Source organism: Octopus sinensis, linkage group LG11 (assembly GCF_006345805.1).
Source record: "Octopus sinensis linkage group LG11, ASM634580v1, whole genome shotgun sequence".
Lineage (NCBI taxonomy): Eukaryota > Metazoa > Mollusca > Cephalopoda > Octopoda > Octopodidae > Octopus > Octopus sinensis.
Genome location: NC_043007.1, coordinates 60,368,153 through 60,386,482, shown reverse-complemented (window position 1 = coordinate 60,386,482; position 18,330 = coordinate 60,368,153). Strand labels below are relative to the sequence as shown.

The 18,330-nt window shown below is 31.4% G+C and overlaps 1 protein-coding gene across 19 annotated transcripts in view; it reads right to left on the bottom strand.

Moving 5' to 3' along the window:
• The window catches only part of LOC115216989 (plasma membrane calcium-transporting ATPase 2), a 330,524-nt gene that overhangs the window by 95,444 nt on the left and 216,750 nt on the right, over positions 1 to 18,330 (bottom strand). For 16 of the 19 annotated variants that reach the window (XM_036507543.1, XM_036507544.1, XM_036507526.1 and 13 more), the window contains one exon: positions 11,332 to 11,367. The exons of the other annotated variants lie outside the window; for them this stretch is intronic. In XM_036507543.1, the coding sequence (XP_036363436.1) occupies positions 11,332 to 11,367 (36 nt within the window). The remainder of the gene's footprint in view (positions 1 to 11,331; positions 11,368 to 18,330) is intronic. 19 annotated transcript variants of the gene reach the window in all.

Below are 18,330 nucleotides of genomic sequence, written 5' to 3'. Positions count from 1 at the left end.
AGTCGATCAATCGAACCCGGGACTTATTCTTTGTAAGCCCAGTATCTCTCGGTCTCTTTTGCCGAACCGCTAAGTGACGGGAACGTAAACACACCAGCATTGGTTGTCAAGCACAGACACACACATATATATATACATATATACGACAGGCTTCTTTCAGTTTCCGTCTACCAAATCCACTGAAGGCATTGGTCGGCCCGGGGCTATAGCAGAAGACAGTTGCCCATGATGCCACGCAGTGGGACTGAACCCGCAACCATGTGGTTGGTTAGCAAGCTACTTACCACACAGCCACTCCTGCGCCTACATATATATATATATATATATATATATATATATATATATATACATGTGTGTGTGTGTGTGTGTGTGTGTATGGTGTGGGTGTGTGTGTGTGTGTGTGTGTGTATATATATATATATATATATATATATATATATATATATATATAAGCTAGCTAGATACATATAGGTGCAGACATGGCTCTCAGGTTAAGGTCACTATGCAACAACTTAGTTTCAGGTTCTGTTAACTATGTAGTATCTACGGCCAGTGACTTCTATAGCCAAAGGCCAACCAATACCTTGTGAATGAATTTAGTAGATGGAAACTGTGTAGAAACCTGCTGTGTATATCTTTGTGTTACTTCCTTACTGCCTAACAATTGGTGTTGGTTTGTTTATGTCTCTAACTTAGCAGTTCAACAAACAAGATTAATAGAATAAGTACAAAACTTTAAAAAAATGTACTGAGGATGACCTATTTGACTAAAAACCCTTCAAAGTATTGCCCCAGCATGGCTGCAGTCCAATGATTGAAACAAGTAAAAGATAAGAGATATATGTGGCTCTATTGACTGGATTATCAGACGTCCTTATACATAACTGGTCACAATGAGCTTCCAGTTTACTCTTCCTTTGGGGCCTGAATTGTTACACCATGTCATCTCTTCATCTTGGAGAACTTCTGAGTGGTTTTCTCTGAAGTCTTGGATGCTATTCGATAACTGTACAGGTTCTTCACCTGTTGTCTGTGAGCTTCGTGACATATACAGTCTGACATAATTTGCGCTTTTAGCATTCCACAATCACATTGTTCACTCTACTCAAATTTTTGAATAACTTTCTTTCAGATATGCTATTTCTAGCATGGATCTTTCCATGATCCTGAGTGTTGCACCCAGTCATTGGTTTTCCTTCTTTGCAGTAGCTTGACTCACTTGTGGGTAAGAGTGCAAGCAGGATGGTGCTATTGAAGAGACTGGCATGCAAGGTCTTGTTCAGCTGTATTCTGAGCATAGCTTTATCTGGGGCAAATGTTTACCAGCCTGCCCTTACCCTGCATAAAATTTCAGTGTTTATGTCTCAGCATATATTTACTGTTTGTTCTGAGAAAATGTACCTCTTCACCTCCTGAATTTCATCATTCTCCACCACTATTTGGCCTATTCCTACGTTTTCCAACAGTATGTAGTTTGTTTCCACGTGGGTTATTTTAAGACCCACTAATGAACGCAGTGTGTGTGTGTGTATACACATAATTAAATATGTTGATGCTAGTTTCCAACCAATGATGACCAAAATGCTTGAAGATGTGTGTCTGTATGTATGTATGTATGTATGTATGTGTATACACATACTACATGTACACATATACTATGCATGTGTGTGTGTGAAAGTGTATCTTTTACTAGCTGGGTCCAGAGGAAGGGGAAGCAATTATGACCCTTGTAGGTGGTTTGAAACCAGTGAGACTGATGCTATTAATGTTGCATTTGGCTATCACATTCTTGAAGGAAAGATATGAGCTGGGAAAAATTTCAAGAAGGCAATGGTTAGTGTGGGTTAGGGAGACTGAATGTAGCAAAGTGATGGGAGGTAAAGAGATAAGTGGCTGAGAGCACCTGAGTGATAGAGATATGAGACCAGCCACCTTTATAGTAGTGAGAAAAAAGAAACACACCTGCAAGTTGCTCTCTTCTGGATGTGGTCTGCAATATCTGTGAGTGTAGCAGCAGCAATGTCCCAGGTGTGGGAGCAGTATTCCATTGTGAGCCTCACATGAGCTTTGTAGAGTGACAGCATCTATTAGGACTGAAATATTTTCTCACACAAAAGAGAACGACCAGTCTTTGGAGATGCAGTCTTAGGATGTTAAGGAAGTGCTTTTGCCAGGAGAGATTCTCAGTGACAGTGAGACCCTGCATTGGAGTGACTATGAGAGCTTTAGGTTGAGTGCTGCACATGTTTAGAGGGTATGTGGTGTGTTGGTGGTACCTTCATATAATTAGTGCTTAACCCTTTAGTGTTCAGATTATTCTGTCAAATGTAATGCTTATTTAGTCACATTGTTTTGAATTAATCATGTATTAGCTTGTAGCTTTGAGATTCCAAAGATGTGAGGGTTTAATTTTAGAAGGACATTGGTGGGTTGGTGTAAGATGCTGGATCTGGCCAGTTTGAACATAAAACACGTAGAATATTTGGGCCAGATATGGCTGGATTAAATGCTAAAGGGCTAAATTCTATTGTTGTTAAAAGGGATAACTTAGCATGGCCCCACTGTAGGATGCTCTAAAGGCTTCTTTCTGGAATTGATGCAGGTTTGATATGTAGTGTCATGGTTGCATGTGGATAATGCATGGTTGGGGAAAGTTAGGGAATAATGAAGGCTGGTGTCATCTACATAAGATTGAGCAGTGTTAGACATGGAGGTAAGTAGGTCATTGATGTACAGAAGGAAGAGAGTGGGGGGAGGGGACAAAACCAAGGGCACAAAATTTGTTTGAGGCTGGGGTATAAAGAACTGATATTCACACACAAAGGTACAATATAATTGGAAGTGATGCATGTTGATCACCTTGGTGGGCCGTTTTGGTTGAAGATTTGCATTCTAGACATGGCTAAAAGTTTTGCTGATGTCAAGGGCACACAAGTGTGTGCGTGCATGAGCATGCATGTGTAGGTATACACACGCACAGAGTCACCTAGAGTTCTATACCTTGTAGAATGTAACACTAATCATCATCTGCAATTCTACAATTCCAGCATTGAAAGATCTGCATAAAGAAACATGGGTTTGTTCTATTGAGTCAAAACTTGCTTATGTGTATGTATATATATAAAATATATATATATACACACACACATGCCGATTCTTACTTCTTGCCAGAAGAGTGCCCTCTCTTCATTGAACTTACATGATCATGGGCTCACAGGTGGGTTTTCAATCCAGCTTTTGTTCTGCAGGAACATACGCATATTGCAGATATGACATTATTTTTCTCATCAATATGAATGTACCATAGTGTGCATGGTGGTAGAATCATCTCACAAGCAGTTTGGTTTCTCCCTATGCGTTAGACTATGTATGTGTGTATACACACACACACAAATATATACATATTTATGGGTACTTCTAGAGATTAAGCATGAAAAATACGAAAATATATCACATTGCATGAAACTCAAAAGGTTCACATCTTAACTGCCTTTCCATGCAGTAAGTTGTATATAATGTAGAATAGGCTACAATGGATAAAGAAAGTAAAACAAATTTGGAACAACAATGGTAGAGGGAAGAAAATATTTCACATATTCATTTCCTACATAGCTATACAATTATATAGTCATATCATAACAATGTAACTTATGGTTCTTAATAAAACATCATGTAAGAATTAATGAAACATCTGTAGGAAATGAATACTTGAAATGTCACTAATACTCTCTTTTTCCTTCTGCTATTCTTTTAAATGTGTTTTGTTCTCTTTCTCATTTGTAGCCTATTTCATGGTATGTGCAACATCTTTCATGGAATGCACTGAAGATGTGGATTTTTATAGTTAAATGCAATGTACAATATTGACCTCTAACATTTAAGGTTATTACATGTGATTAAGTACCACACTGAGAAGTTGTAAATATATATATCCACATATATAAGAATACAGGTGCATGTGTATGTTTATCTATTAGAAAAGTTACATACAATTTTAACTATTAATGATGTACTGCCAGCTTCACATATGTGTATGTGTGTGTGTATCTATGTATATATATATATATATATATATATATATATATATATATATATTATATATATATATATATATATATATATATATATATACATACACACACACACACACACACACACGTGTATATACATACAAATACAGACACAGAAACAAGTATATAAATTATGTGTGTATACATATCTATTAATTTATCTTTCATTATTTCATTTAGGTATAGTGATACTAATATCCTGGTGTTAGAACTCAATATACATATGGTTCAGAACAAAGCATCAGTCAAGTAGAGAGCAGTAATAAAAAAGTAAAATGACAAAGGTATAAAACATCACATCATGAATGTCTTTAGCTTACAGTTTTTTGTGTTGAGGATGCAATGCACTCATAGTTGAGTGCTTGTGCATCACTCTACAGCTTCAATGATGCTTCAAAAATGATATATATATATATATATATATATACACACACACACACATCCATACATACACACACACTATTATCTTATAAGGTAACACTATTTAAATATGTCTATGACTGATTCACTGGGTGTATATATGTAGAGTGTATATAAGCGTTAATGTAATTACATAGTGGCCAGTAGCTTTCTTTTCAGATACATTTCAGTGCCACCATGACTGGTTTGTTTCTTTTTGTTTTCTGAATATGTATCTGATTAGTCAGAGCTTCTTTTCAGCAATGTTTCAACCCTTTGACAACCATCAAACTGATGAGCATTAGTATGATAGATAGTGTATGCACTTTGTTTATGCCTTTGCTGTTGTAATGACTATTGTCAGGTACGTGACCCCTACATGTTAATATTTGTGGCATATTGGCTAAGGTAAGTTGTTTTGGCTTTATGTGTAAGAAAGGAACTATTTTCTTTTTTTTTTTTTTTTGATAATTCATATTTACAGGATGTTCTTATGTCCTTGTGCAATCAAAAAATCAGAGACCCTAGTTGTGTAACATTTGTCTTCTGACACCCTGATTTACATTAAGCAGTGTAGTAGAGGGCTCATTTGCATTAATTTTTCAACGTGGCAATTTATCTCTATGTTTTATGTAAAAAAGATAATGGTTAATCTTTATTTATAGAGCTATTGTATATTGTATTATTTTTTCTAAAAACATTTTTATGAGAATAAGCTACTTTGAACTCTGTAGGGTCAATAGTGTCTTTTAGGATAAAGTATTATAAACTGGAAACTTAAATCCTTAATAGCTTGTGGCTTAGAGATTCTTAACTGCTGAATTTAAATGTTTTTTTTTTTTTATTAAATACCTTATGACATTACCTAAGAAGTTTGTAAACTTAGTGAAAATCAGAATGGTTTATTTTTTGCCAATGGTGTTTATGAAGTGATTTTTTTCTACTAAGAATGAAATGAAGGTTAAGCTATGATATATGTTATTTCTTAAAGCTATCCTTAACTGGTTTGCATCATTTGGATCTTTTGTGATTATCAGAATATTTCCAATGCAAGTGATATCAAACCTCACAACGGCTAATAGAAAATTAAGTTCAAAAACAATATAAAAATAAATCAAAGCATGTACAACATCTGTCACTTTAAATGATGAGCATCCTGATGATAAGGTTTTGTGCCCTTGAGACCTTGATAAAAAAGAACTCAGGGAAACAAAGTACATATTCCCAACAACAATGAAAAAAAATTAAAAGAAAATATTTAAAAAGTTTAAAATATGAAAAATTGGATAAAAACAACAAAAAACAAATACATAAACAAAACAAAGTGAAAAATACTGCAGTCTGATACAAGCAATAGTTGCAATAAATTGCAGCAGAAAGCAGGTGCTATGCTTACATGCAAACCATACGAGAGTATGAGTGGCAACAGAGAGGTAAATACCAGTTTGTAACTTATTGACTACACCAATAAGAAATGGTATTTCATTTGACTTATTTTACAGTTAACCATATTAAAGAGATACTTATAGTCACATTACTCTGGCCAACAAAAAGAAAAAAAAATTTAATTGCCAACATTATTCAAATGAATTTATGGTAATGATGTTGGTTTTACCAGATTGGCTCTAGTTTTTGAAATAACGGAATTCTAAAATTATAATGTTACACAAGGATTTTTCTAAATCAGATCAAAATGTAGGTTTAGGAGTTAAGTTAGGTCTGAGGTTGTAATACCTTGGTCACTTGACAACTTGACTAACTTGGGATGCCCAACTAGAGATGCTATATTTGATAATACCACTGAATCATTGAATATTAGCAAATATACTCGGTGAAATATGCAACAAAGTTATTGTTTACATATTTTTATTTCAAATTTAATTTTAAACTGTCTCTCAGATTTAATAATCAGTTTTTCATTATTTTTGGGAAGTAAAGATGTAAATATGAGTCCACCATAAAGAACCTGTTTAAATGATCCAAATGTATTTTGCTTGAATATATTTACAGCAAAATAAAAAAAAAATAAATAAAAAGCACACCTTTCTTATTTGGGAGTAAAGCTTAGAGAGTAAGATAAGTCATGGGCTCACTAAATAGTATGTAAAAATCTATGTAGAGTCCTTTTGACAATGGCCAAATGGAAAAAAATAAAAACTTAAAACTTTTAAGTGCCTATGGTGTGCGAAGAACTGTAAAACCAACACAGTGGTTGTGAAAGGTTTCTATTGCTACAAGAAATGTGGGAGCATCCTGATTTGGAATCTGTTAAGTGGCCTGCATCACACAGCAATGAAATTCCCATACAAGTGTTTACCCCTCTGTCTGATATTCTTTTGTCAGAGGTTGAAGAAATGTGAAATGCAGAACTTGGTGCTTACCAGAGAAGTAAATAACACCAAAGCAGTTCTCAAAAAAGCAAAAAACAAAAAAACTTAATGATCTGATATGAAGCGTCAGCTTTTCAAAGCAATTCATTGAATCTGAGCGTCCAGGATAAAAAAAAATCAGAAATTTAAGTAACAGCTTATCAAAAAGGGATAATAAACACTTCTTCCTTACTTCAGCAAAGATGAAGATTTTTGTCTTTGATAATAACATCTCCTAGACTTTTACTCCAAATGGGACTACCAGAATATCACCCACAAGATGGGTGGCTTTTTATAGACAGCTCCACCAGAACATGGAAATGTGTTTTATTACACAATGGAAACAGCTAGGTGCCTTTACCAATTACTCATTCAATTAAGCTTACAGAATATGAAAATGTAATTGTCTAGTAGAAACTCTATCATGAACATCAGTAGTTTATTTGCTTTGACCTAAGGATGGTGAATTGGTTGCTTGGACAGCAAACCGGGTACATGAAAAACCTTATTTCACAAGCTTATGAGATTGTAGAGCAAAGCAAGATCATTGACAAAAAGTGACATGACCTTCAAAGGAGACAATCATTACTTCAAAGAGAATATTTTTCATCCCTTCTATATCAGACTTGAACAGATGAAGCAATTTGCCAGAGGTTTGGACAATGATGATGATTGCTTCAAGTACATTTTCAACTCATTCCTTGACTTGAGAATCAAAAAACTAAAAGGAAGAATATGAATATTTTTTGCTTCCTCAGACTATAGTTTTCTGAAATAACCACTTGGGCATATTTCCAGAGAATCTTGAAGATTTCAATGAGGAACAAAGAGAGAGATTCCACCAGGATATAAGAGTGATAAATGAAAGGTATCAAGGCAGATGGGACAGGCACATAATGGCAGATTAGTGCTAGACCCTTCAGCATGAATGTCCTGCTAAACCATATACACACAAAAAAAATCTGTTTAAGGCATTGATTGGTATATTTTAATATTCAATTAGCCAGTGTATCTGTATATTGGCTTGTAGACTATTACTATATAAGATGCCATAAAACATTTTGCTTATTTTTTTCATGATTTTTAGTGTATTTTTTTTGACATTTTATGTCAATAGGTTCTGATGCTTTATTAAAAATAATATTTTTAATTCTTTTATTTACTATGAAAGAAATTAGATGATTTAATACCTAAAAATCAGTTCAGCAACTGTCATAGAAATGATAGGGGATTAGAAAGCTAAGGATAATAAATTCTCAGATATGGGGTCTTCAGTTATGTCAAGCACTAGTGCCAATCTGGTAAAATTGATACCATATTCAGATCAGCATCCTAAACCTACTATAAACATTATTCTAATAACTTTGGCAATGAAAATAATGTTGACCAGTGTTATCATACAAAACTTTATAGCAATAATAATGATAATGAGGATGAGAATGATTTAAAAATGGATATAAACCTCTATATAAAGTAAAACTTAGAAAAATTGTACTATTTTCTATGGTATACACCAAAATATGTACTGTGATGCACATATTCGAAAACTAGTCATTGTGCTTTTCAAAATAATAGTTATAACAATAATGAATGCTATTGATTCTGATATAGATGAGACTTTAGATATTTCAAAGGGTGTGGGAGGTTGCAATGTTCATGCTTACTGACAAAGCGTTAGTGGCTCTAAACAAGAAAAGACACTGATATGTAGATATGGCTCACCAAGGACTTACACCTTCCACTAATAATAACTTCATACTTAGTCAGGTTTAATAGAGTTGAATGTTTTACCCTATCTCACTAAATAGTTTGTCAATCTTTCAAACATTAGTTGAATATTTACGATCCACTAATTTTATTTTGAGAAAAGAAGGCATTTAGGAAAGGAAAGTAGTATTGACTATTTTTACTATGCTGAGCTAAGTTTTGTATCAGCTGACAAAATGTAGAAGCTAGAGAATGATATTTGAATGAAAGAAAAAAATTGTTAGTTACTGGCATACATTTTTAAGGGTTTATATTATAATAAAAATATATATAAAATCATTTTGTAATGATTTAATTGATTTCTATATAGCACAAACAACAAGTTGTACTGTAAAACAAACAAACAAAAATTCATTCATGAAATACATTGTAAAATTTGTCTGAAAAATATAACAATGGTGAACAGAATGACAGCAACATTAATAACATTTGAAGCAATGAACAAATGAATACAGGTATCTGTAGACAAAAGAGTTAGAACAGTGAAATAAACAGTAAAAGTACAAGTGATGCCCATGTACCAGGAATTTATTTGCATTTACCAGAAGTTTAATTGAAGTTAAATGTCAATTTAATTAGATCAAAAAGATGTAAAAACAAATACATCAAATATTATTGTATTATTTTAAAATCTTCAAATAAACTTTAGTAAAAGCAAAATGCAGTTGTTAAATAAAAAAAGTCCTTGCCAGCCACACAGGTAAGTATTAAGAACTCATTAGTATGCAAGCAGCTACAAGCCAAGAGATACAAGTATGACAGAATTTGGAGTCTACAGTTAGACAAGAGCACCCAGTCCTGAAGGCATTTTAACAGGGAGCAACTATTAAGAATTTCTTAGTCTGTATGAGTGAGATCTGTGAATAAACTTAGTAAGTGATTGCATTCTTAATACTATATAAACAAAATATAACATTTTAGCTGATGACTTTAGGCTGTTTCATTTCCTTACTTAAAATTGTGAAAACCAGAACATTTAAAATTTATTGCATATGGTTTATTAATTTTTCTAGATAGTTTAGCAATATATTTAAAAAAAAAAAATTTAATATTTTTAAAACAAAGAATTTGTGTGTCTAAATGTTTTAGATGTTTATTAGGAAACAAACTAACAAAAAAATTAGCTGAGGTTTGTTTCTATACAGAAATATATCTAGGGCATAAAAATTAACAAAAAAAAAATACAGATGTAATTAAAAGAAATAAAATTTAAATCTAGTATTCTCTGTCTTATGTGGACAATATTCTTAAATTAAAAAAAAAGGCAACTAAAATATTTAAACCCGTAAGCCTAGATGCTTTAAGGACATAGCTCTTGCATTTAGTGTTAACTTTTAAAGCAGAAGCTTGATAGGTGATGGAGATTTGAAGGGATGGGGAAGGAAGAAAAAACAAAAAAGCACTAAGAATGTTCAGTTATAGCTGACTCCATTTTGAGCCTAAAGAGCAGGGCAGACATATGTAATATTGAAAATGAGTGTTGAAGCAGCAGAGATGTTTAATGTACCAGAAATAGCAAAGAGGATATTTAGAGTATCTTAAAATAGTAGCAACAAAAGAAACTTAAATAATTTGAATACTTAAAGAAACATTAAATTAGAAAATTCTTCATAGATGGACATGCATATATATATATATATATAATAACGTTTATATTGAAACATGCATAACATCTGTAATAGATTGTATCGTCTTAAGTTTTAATTTCAATCAATCACATACAAGATTATAAAAATTAGTTTTCTTGTTATTAATTCAACAATATCAAAACAGAATTCTATGTAAATAGTTACGCACAACTTCTGCTTTTGTTTTGCATTATTTACCGATAATAAATAACTAGTTTTCAAATATAGTTTTAGTGATTTACTTAATTTATTTGAATTCTAATTTCATTTCTTATCAAGCTATTTATTTTAGAGATACTTAAAATGATGAGGATGTTTTTTTTTAATCAGAAAAAAAAAGGAAAGAAAATTAACTAAAGATGTTAGAAATGTGAAAAGATAAACAGAAAGGTAAAAAGGATTACAGGTAGATCATTAATTTGGAGCAAAAGAAGGCATTCTTGAAATACAAGATGTGAAAGTAAAACATATCAACAAATTGATATTGGAGAATAACTGCAGGTGGTATGTTTAAAATAGTATTAAGTATTTTATTTTAGGTGACTTTGAGCCAAACTAAAAAAAGTAAAAAAAAAAAGGGGGCTGGGGGAAATCAGTGTGGAATTGCAAAGAGTAGTGACTCCACAACCAAAATCTAATTTGCTTTAGAGTGAGGCAACCTTTTTGTAAAAACTTCATAAACATTTGCCACAATAACACTCTAAATAGATTTTTATTTAAATAATTGGATTTCATAACCCTATGTCAGAAGTGAAAAAAAAAGTGAAGTAGATAGTTTAGTTTTTCTCTGATGTATTCAAGTCAAACCATGACCATTGTCAATGGATATTCCATTCATCAGATGAGATTTTAATTAGAGTTAAGGAAAAGTGAACAAGAATGCCTATTTCCAAAGTAGTTTGAACAACTACAGCAATATAACCACCACAGTGAAACAACAAACAGTGCAAGAGTTAAGTCAAAACAGCAGCGGCAGCTACAGAAGCTATCATACATAACAAGCACGCACAGACATATACAACCAATCACATCAGAGCACAAAAGTTGGCAATGGCAACCAGCAATTGTTGGCAGCACAAAATTGGGTGAGAAACTTACATGGTACATTTTGTCCAGGTGGATTACACTGTGCTCCTGGAAGCAAAGATAAAAGCAGCAAAACACAATTAGTTGACACACAAAAAAATTTGGCACAAGTCACAAATCCAAGAACAAGCGTTTGAACATGACTTAAACATCGGCAGCTTCCTTTTGGACAACTACATTTTAGTAAAAGAAAAATTTAAAAAAAAAAGAAAGAAAAAGCCACAAAATATAAAAAATTTTGATAATTACAAGTTTTCAAAAATTCAGTCGATAAACATAAAATTCCCATTTATATTTATACCATTTGCTTTGCACAGTATATTTCTCAGCCTGACTAAATACACAAACACACAATAAATATAACTACTAAATATGCCCAAATTGGAAAAGGTTAACTTTATAATATAATCTTAACTAAGAAACATAAGTATTTATTTAACTATTCCTTTTGGGATTATAGTGTAGTAATTTTATTGCAAACTACTTGATTTACTATTTTTAATTAAAACCCATTGTTAATATGCATATAAAGGTGAAAAATCAATATACCAAATTACTTGCTGCTGCTTTACAAAATGGAAAATAGGTTTTAAACTGTTTCTACAACACTTCAGACTTTTTTTTATGAAACAGTTCCAATATTCCTGCTAAAGAAAAAAATCTATACTTCTCTAGAAAGTTATTTTCTTACAAGAGTAAATTTTAGCTATGACATCAGAAGATGATTGGGGTTAAGATGAATATAAGACAAGAATTGTTGGTGTGGCAAGAACTACTTGTTTGTAAGTTATTTGTTTAAAAAATGTACAGGTATAACAAAACTTTGTGTGTATGTGCAAGTGCACATAATAAATATTTCTCCCAAATGCTGTATTAGAGAGAAAATTACAAAATAACTGAAGAAATTTTGGAGATAAGTGAAATTATAGAAAGTGGTTTGAAAGTTTAGAAGAGATATTCTTTGAATATTTATTCTCAGCCTGACACTTCAACTAACAAAAATATCTGAAATGCTTTTTAATTTGTTATGCTTATATTTAGATGGTACGTATGATTTAGAAAATTCTAAATGTAGATAAGAATTACAAAATGACATGACAGTAGATCAGATGTTATTGTTATAGTTACACATCACATAGAAATTATTTCAGTCTTTATTTATAACAGCTAGATAAATATGTTATTTATGTAAACCAAAAGAAAGAAAAGGATGTAATAGTTTTTTACTATAATGTCTATAGTATATTGTATTTAAAACAACTCTAGATTTACAAGCTTTTAATATAGACAAGTTAACATTATACTGATACACTGAGCTTTTGTAGATTATATTTTAATATCATGTCGCTAGTAAAAGGACAAACCTATATATCATACATCTCAATGATTAAATGTAAGTTACTCATCTAAAATTTTAAACACCATAAGCAGTGAGAATCTATGCAAGCTGTTTGTTCCAAATGACAAATGTATAGAAGAAAAATAAAGCAACATGATGGCAGGCAAATAAAAGTATTCTATATAACTAATGCGAGAAAGAAAATGCAGAAAGATTACTATAATTTACAAATAATCATTAAGGATAAATTATGTTTACTGTTTCCAGGTTTAGTGTGCTTGACATCTTCCCCTTATCTATAAAAACAGTCCTGATCATTAATTTGACTGCAACATAAACCACACTTCTTGTAACTGATTACATCCATAATAACCAACAACCCCACATTCTGAAAGTGGTGCATTAATCTAACCACTGCTCAATCAAACCAAAGAGAGTCACTTGGTCTGTTGAAGAAATCTTTATCAAGTCTTTGAAAAGAAAGGATATAAAGGACATAATTCCAGATACATTAAGCTCAGAAAACAAAAAGGAAAGATCCTGGTTAGAATCTCTTAGATCAGAGCTGACTGAAGGCTTAAAAAGAAAATTATTGTATTTATGTGAATCAAGTTTTTTTCTGACAATGATTTCCCATAACACTGGTTTAGTTTCCACTTTCTCATGCCTCAATGTGCATCTGCTGAACTAGTCTTTTTCTGAACTGAGCAGATAACCAAATTCGACAACACCTATAAGCATGTAATTAGATTATCAAAGCACAAGTGAAACTTCTGTACAATTCTGAACAGCTTGTACTTGCAGCAAATTTTCTTACTAAGTTTATGTCTTGATCAGTTTTCCAAGTCTCTGAACATGTTTGGTCTCTCCCACACTCCAAAATTATGTCAAACTCAAATGTTAAGGTGTTTTCACCCAAGAAATTATATGATTAATTATACATAATAGATGTCATCCTACTACTGATATGTACAAACTGACTTTCAAGTTATTTAGTTGGACCCCCCCCCCCCCACAACAGTTCCATTGACGATTTATGACATTAATTGAGTGTCATTCCTAACACCTTTGAGAATGCTAAGCAAATGAGAGAAACAATCCTTACATTTAATGTATAACCAAATCATGGAATAGTTCATTAGAAGTTGGCAGTAGCTATGTAGAGAATAAAATCAGCCAACAAAACCTGAGAGAAATCAGCAATAGGTAGAAAGAATTCACACTCAAACAGCAAAACATAGCAACTCAAAGCCTTGAGAAATTCCACTCACTGGTTCTCTGTCAATCAGTGAAACCACAGACTCTGTATGATCCCCAAACAAAACTTCTTAATATGGTACTATTTTTCTCTCTTTAATTCAATAATGCTAACATTTCCATCTAAACTATGTCCAATTTTTCTGCTTTAGACAAGAATTCCTCTGTAAATTACTGCTTGCATGCTTTTTCTCTCTGACAAGCTGAAATAATTCAATTTAAATACTAATTGCCCCAGCTTCATCTACTCATCCTTATTTCCAATCTGGAATGGTGTAGAAACAATAGTCTTCAGGAAAACTAAATATAATTGGAGCTCAGCTCTCAAAATTGGACACAAGTATCTAGATGAAAATGATTGTTGATGGGAGGTATGCACTAGGGACAGGAGAATATTAGCCAAGAGTAACTGACTATATAGAATGGGTAAGAAGAACTGTGTTATGAATAAGGCATTTAAAAATTTGTGTAACCATGAAAGAAGATGTGAAAATGATTTAGCAGTATAACAAAGAATGACAGCATTGGGAGAGGAAGGAGTAGTGCTTTGTTGGTTTAATGTTCCACCCCATGTTAAAGTTTTCCTTTTGAAATTGACAAAAAAAATCCATGTCAAATTTAAATCATCATTATCATTATCCACATTTATATATTTATTGACATAGCATATATTGTTTATACCTACAAAATTATATTACTTGGCTTGGTCATTTAAAGAAAGCAATAAATACCTTCAGTCAAAACTGGAACAGAAGTAACAATCTTCACATGTTACTTTCCATACTTAAACATGAAGCAGAAATATTGACTTAAATTCATTGATTATACAATTAACTCATCTAAATTAAATTATTTCTGTTATTTATAAATTTAATTACTGCACAACAATAGGCTAAAATCTAAAGAGTAAGAAAAAACAAAAAAACTATTTGTATAAAAAAAGTTGTGATTTTAGACTAATGGACTATATAAAATGTCATTTATATTCCATATTGGAATAACCAAACAATTTCTCTAAAATTTATCTAAAATGGTGTAAAAGTCAGGATATAATGTGCAAAGACTTCTGAATTAAATACAAAATATTTGTAGCATACATTTCATAATATATTAAAAATGTTCATAGAAAATATGAATTCAGATCAGTGTCCAACAATACAGTGAAGTTAACATGTGGAAGTTCATTTAGATCATTGAACAGATTAATAATAATAATAATAATGACGATAACAACAATTATTGGTTATTGTCTATTTCTAGAGTTAATCCAAACAAGAAACTGCCGAAATGATTCCTAGCAAACCATAAGATTAAATGTAAACACTAGCAAGTAACAAACACTTATATACCAAGGTCTGGCTGCAGTAGCAAAACTTGGCAGAACACCTATTATGAAAACAATGTTAAATACATGAGGTGGGTAACATATACACATGCAAAGTTTGGAGGTGGAGAAGGGGGAAGGGGAGCACTGGATGAGATACACTAATTGTCTCTAGCAGAAATATTTTATGTTAAATAGTAGGAAAAAAGAAAGAAAGAAGAAATAAACTGTTAAATTTTGAAAATTAAATGTATTGAAGCGTTTATGTTTGTCAATGGCAAACGATTTTATATCTTGATTGCTGATCGATTATAAAGAGAAATATAATTTTAATTGATCTTGATGACCTTAAAATGATTAATTTTCTTTTTTTGTTATACTGGAATGTGACTATCTTTCTCTTTATTTCTAATATGTAGGAAACAGGTACATTGTAAATCAATTATGATCATATAAAAGTTTTAATATTTTCTTCATTAGAATTTATCTACTTTAGAGATAGTGTAACCTATTAATTTAAGTGTCAACTACAATCTGAGCAATCTGTAACTATCCATACATACACACAAATGTATTCATACATACATACACAGGCGTGTGTGTGATTAAGAAGTTTGCTTTCCAGTCACATGGTTTTGGGTTCAGTCCCATTGTACAGCTACTGTAGTCCTAAGCTAACCAAAACCTTGCGAGAGGATTTGGCAGAACTGGAACAGGTTTGTAGTGTATATACATACATATTATGTGTGTGAATGTGTGTTTGCATCTCCTCGTCATGACATTATGTGATAGTTGTAAATGAATTTCACTGTCACACAAACTGTGGCATTCATTTCCAATAATCTATGAAATCACGTCTGGCCATGGAGAAAGACACTTTGCTTGGAAGCAAGTGAGGGTTGGCAACAGGAAGGGCATCTGATTGTAGAAAATCTGCTTCAATATACTCTGTCCAACTCATGCAAGCATGAAAAAGTAGACATTAAAATGATGATAAGGAAGCATTTCAATTAAAATTTGTATAAATACAAGCCATTAATTGAAATGTTCTCTTGCTTAACTATCAAATACAACTTATAAAACGAATTGGTTAGTTTTTAAGGATTTACAGTTGCTATAATAATGGCATGATTGCAGCCAGTAAGTTAAGGAGTTTGTCAAAGAATATTGTTTAGGTAGAAAAATAACTGCCATCACTGTAAATTTATGAACTAAAAATTAAGTATTAACATACATAGAAGAATATTTTAAAAAATTTCTGTATGACTATATGGTATGTAGGTGTGCATAATATATTCATTTCATAGAAATAAAAAGACTATAATTGCAAGTTAGGCACTATAACCTATGAATATACAGTTATTTTTGTTTAGCTCTAAGCCTTGATCAAAAAGGCTTATGATCAAAAGGCATTCCAGTCATGACCATCTCATATTTTTTCTATGTGCAAGGAACTAAGGACAGGCCTTTTTTTTCTTAACATGGTATAGCAAAGCAAATATGATCCGGGGGGAAGATTTAGCTTATTATTTCTAGATGATTGAATGACCATATGTAGGTTACCCATCAATTGCATGTAAAGTTACTCAACATTTTGACTGTTTTAGAAACAACTCAGATGTATGAAATATTAAATGTTTGGATTATATAATCATTTATATCAATGATGAGAATATTTTATACTATGAATCTATAAATAACAATACTATTCTATTGATTTTAAAAATAAAAATACCAATTTTGTGCAGAAAAACCTGCAGAGTTTAGTAGCCAGGTTAATATATTTTGGCTGATGTATGTATTTGGTAACAAATAATACCAAACATTTAGATTTCAGATTTTTTTTTTTAAAAAAAAAGCTAAATGGTAAACTGGCATTAAAGTCAGCATAAAACTGCTGGATCAAACTTTCCCAATTACATTATCGTTTTTTTTTTCTTTTAAAATCTGTACATTTCTTAGCAGGTACTTAAATGGCAACATTCTAAAGATTTTATATTAGGCAAACTAATCAATACTTCTATATTTTAAGAGCTAATTTTAAATCACAGTGCAGACCAATTGAGATGCTTAGAGTTGTTTTAGGATGCTAAGCATGCTTGTCAATAAAAAAAAAAAAAAGAATTTGCAATAAAATTCACCTGCATGAAGACAAGCTCAAAAGAATAACATGCACAATACATTTGAAATAAAATATGAAATTAAAAAAAAACTAATAAAAAGGAAACTGAAAAATAATTCATTTATGCATCTGGGAGTGGAGAAAAAAATTATTTCCTCATCATTTAAATAGAAACATCTTTAACTAATTCTTAAATTGTAAGTTCGACTATTTCTAAGTCAGTAGATTACAATTGATTTGATTGGCTCTAAACTTGTTCATTCTGAAACCTATTTCATTTCACCTTTGGTCTTATATAAAAAAAACAATAAAAAAAGATTAAACAGCTAATCAATAGTGCTTAATTCTTTTTTAGATGTTTAACTGAGTTCAAAGAAATTTGTTTCTTAGACAAAAATTATTTTTTCTTGTCAGCTATTCATTTAGCTTTTGACTAAATGTAGCATAAAGGTAAGAGTATGGGACATTCGTATTTAATATTCAATAAAGCAATTAACAGAAAAGATACCAAAACATGCAGCAATATACAATTTATTTATCTTAATTATATATTTTCATATGTTAATAAATTAATACCTTAATTTTAATATGAAATTAGTAAAGATTTATGAAGTAGAGAAAAAAAATGAAAGAAAAATATTCTATTTGGAACCCCTAAAAGGGTCAACATGCTCTCAGTGATGTTTTGGAATTAATTTTGAAACTCGTATTTTAAAAATAAAAGCAAGTTTTGGTAATTTTCAGTAAGAAAAGTTTACATCAACCACTGTTGTAAAAATATAAGTCAATAGATTTTATTACAGCTGATATAACCTTAGGAAATTCCCCATAATATGTGAAAAACCTAGCATTTGAATACAGAGAGATAAGTGGAGGGGTGAGGATTTTCCCCCACCTCCCATGAAAATGATAGTTTAAAATTAACATTCAAGTGACAGGAACAAATAATTTAAGGTTAACTGATTCTAA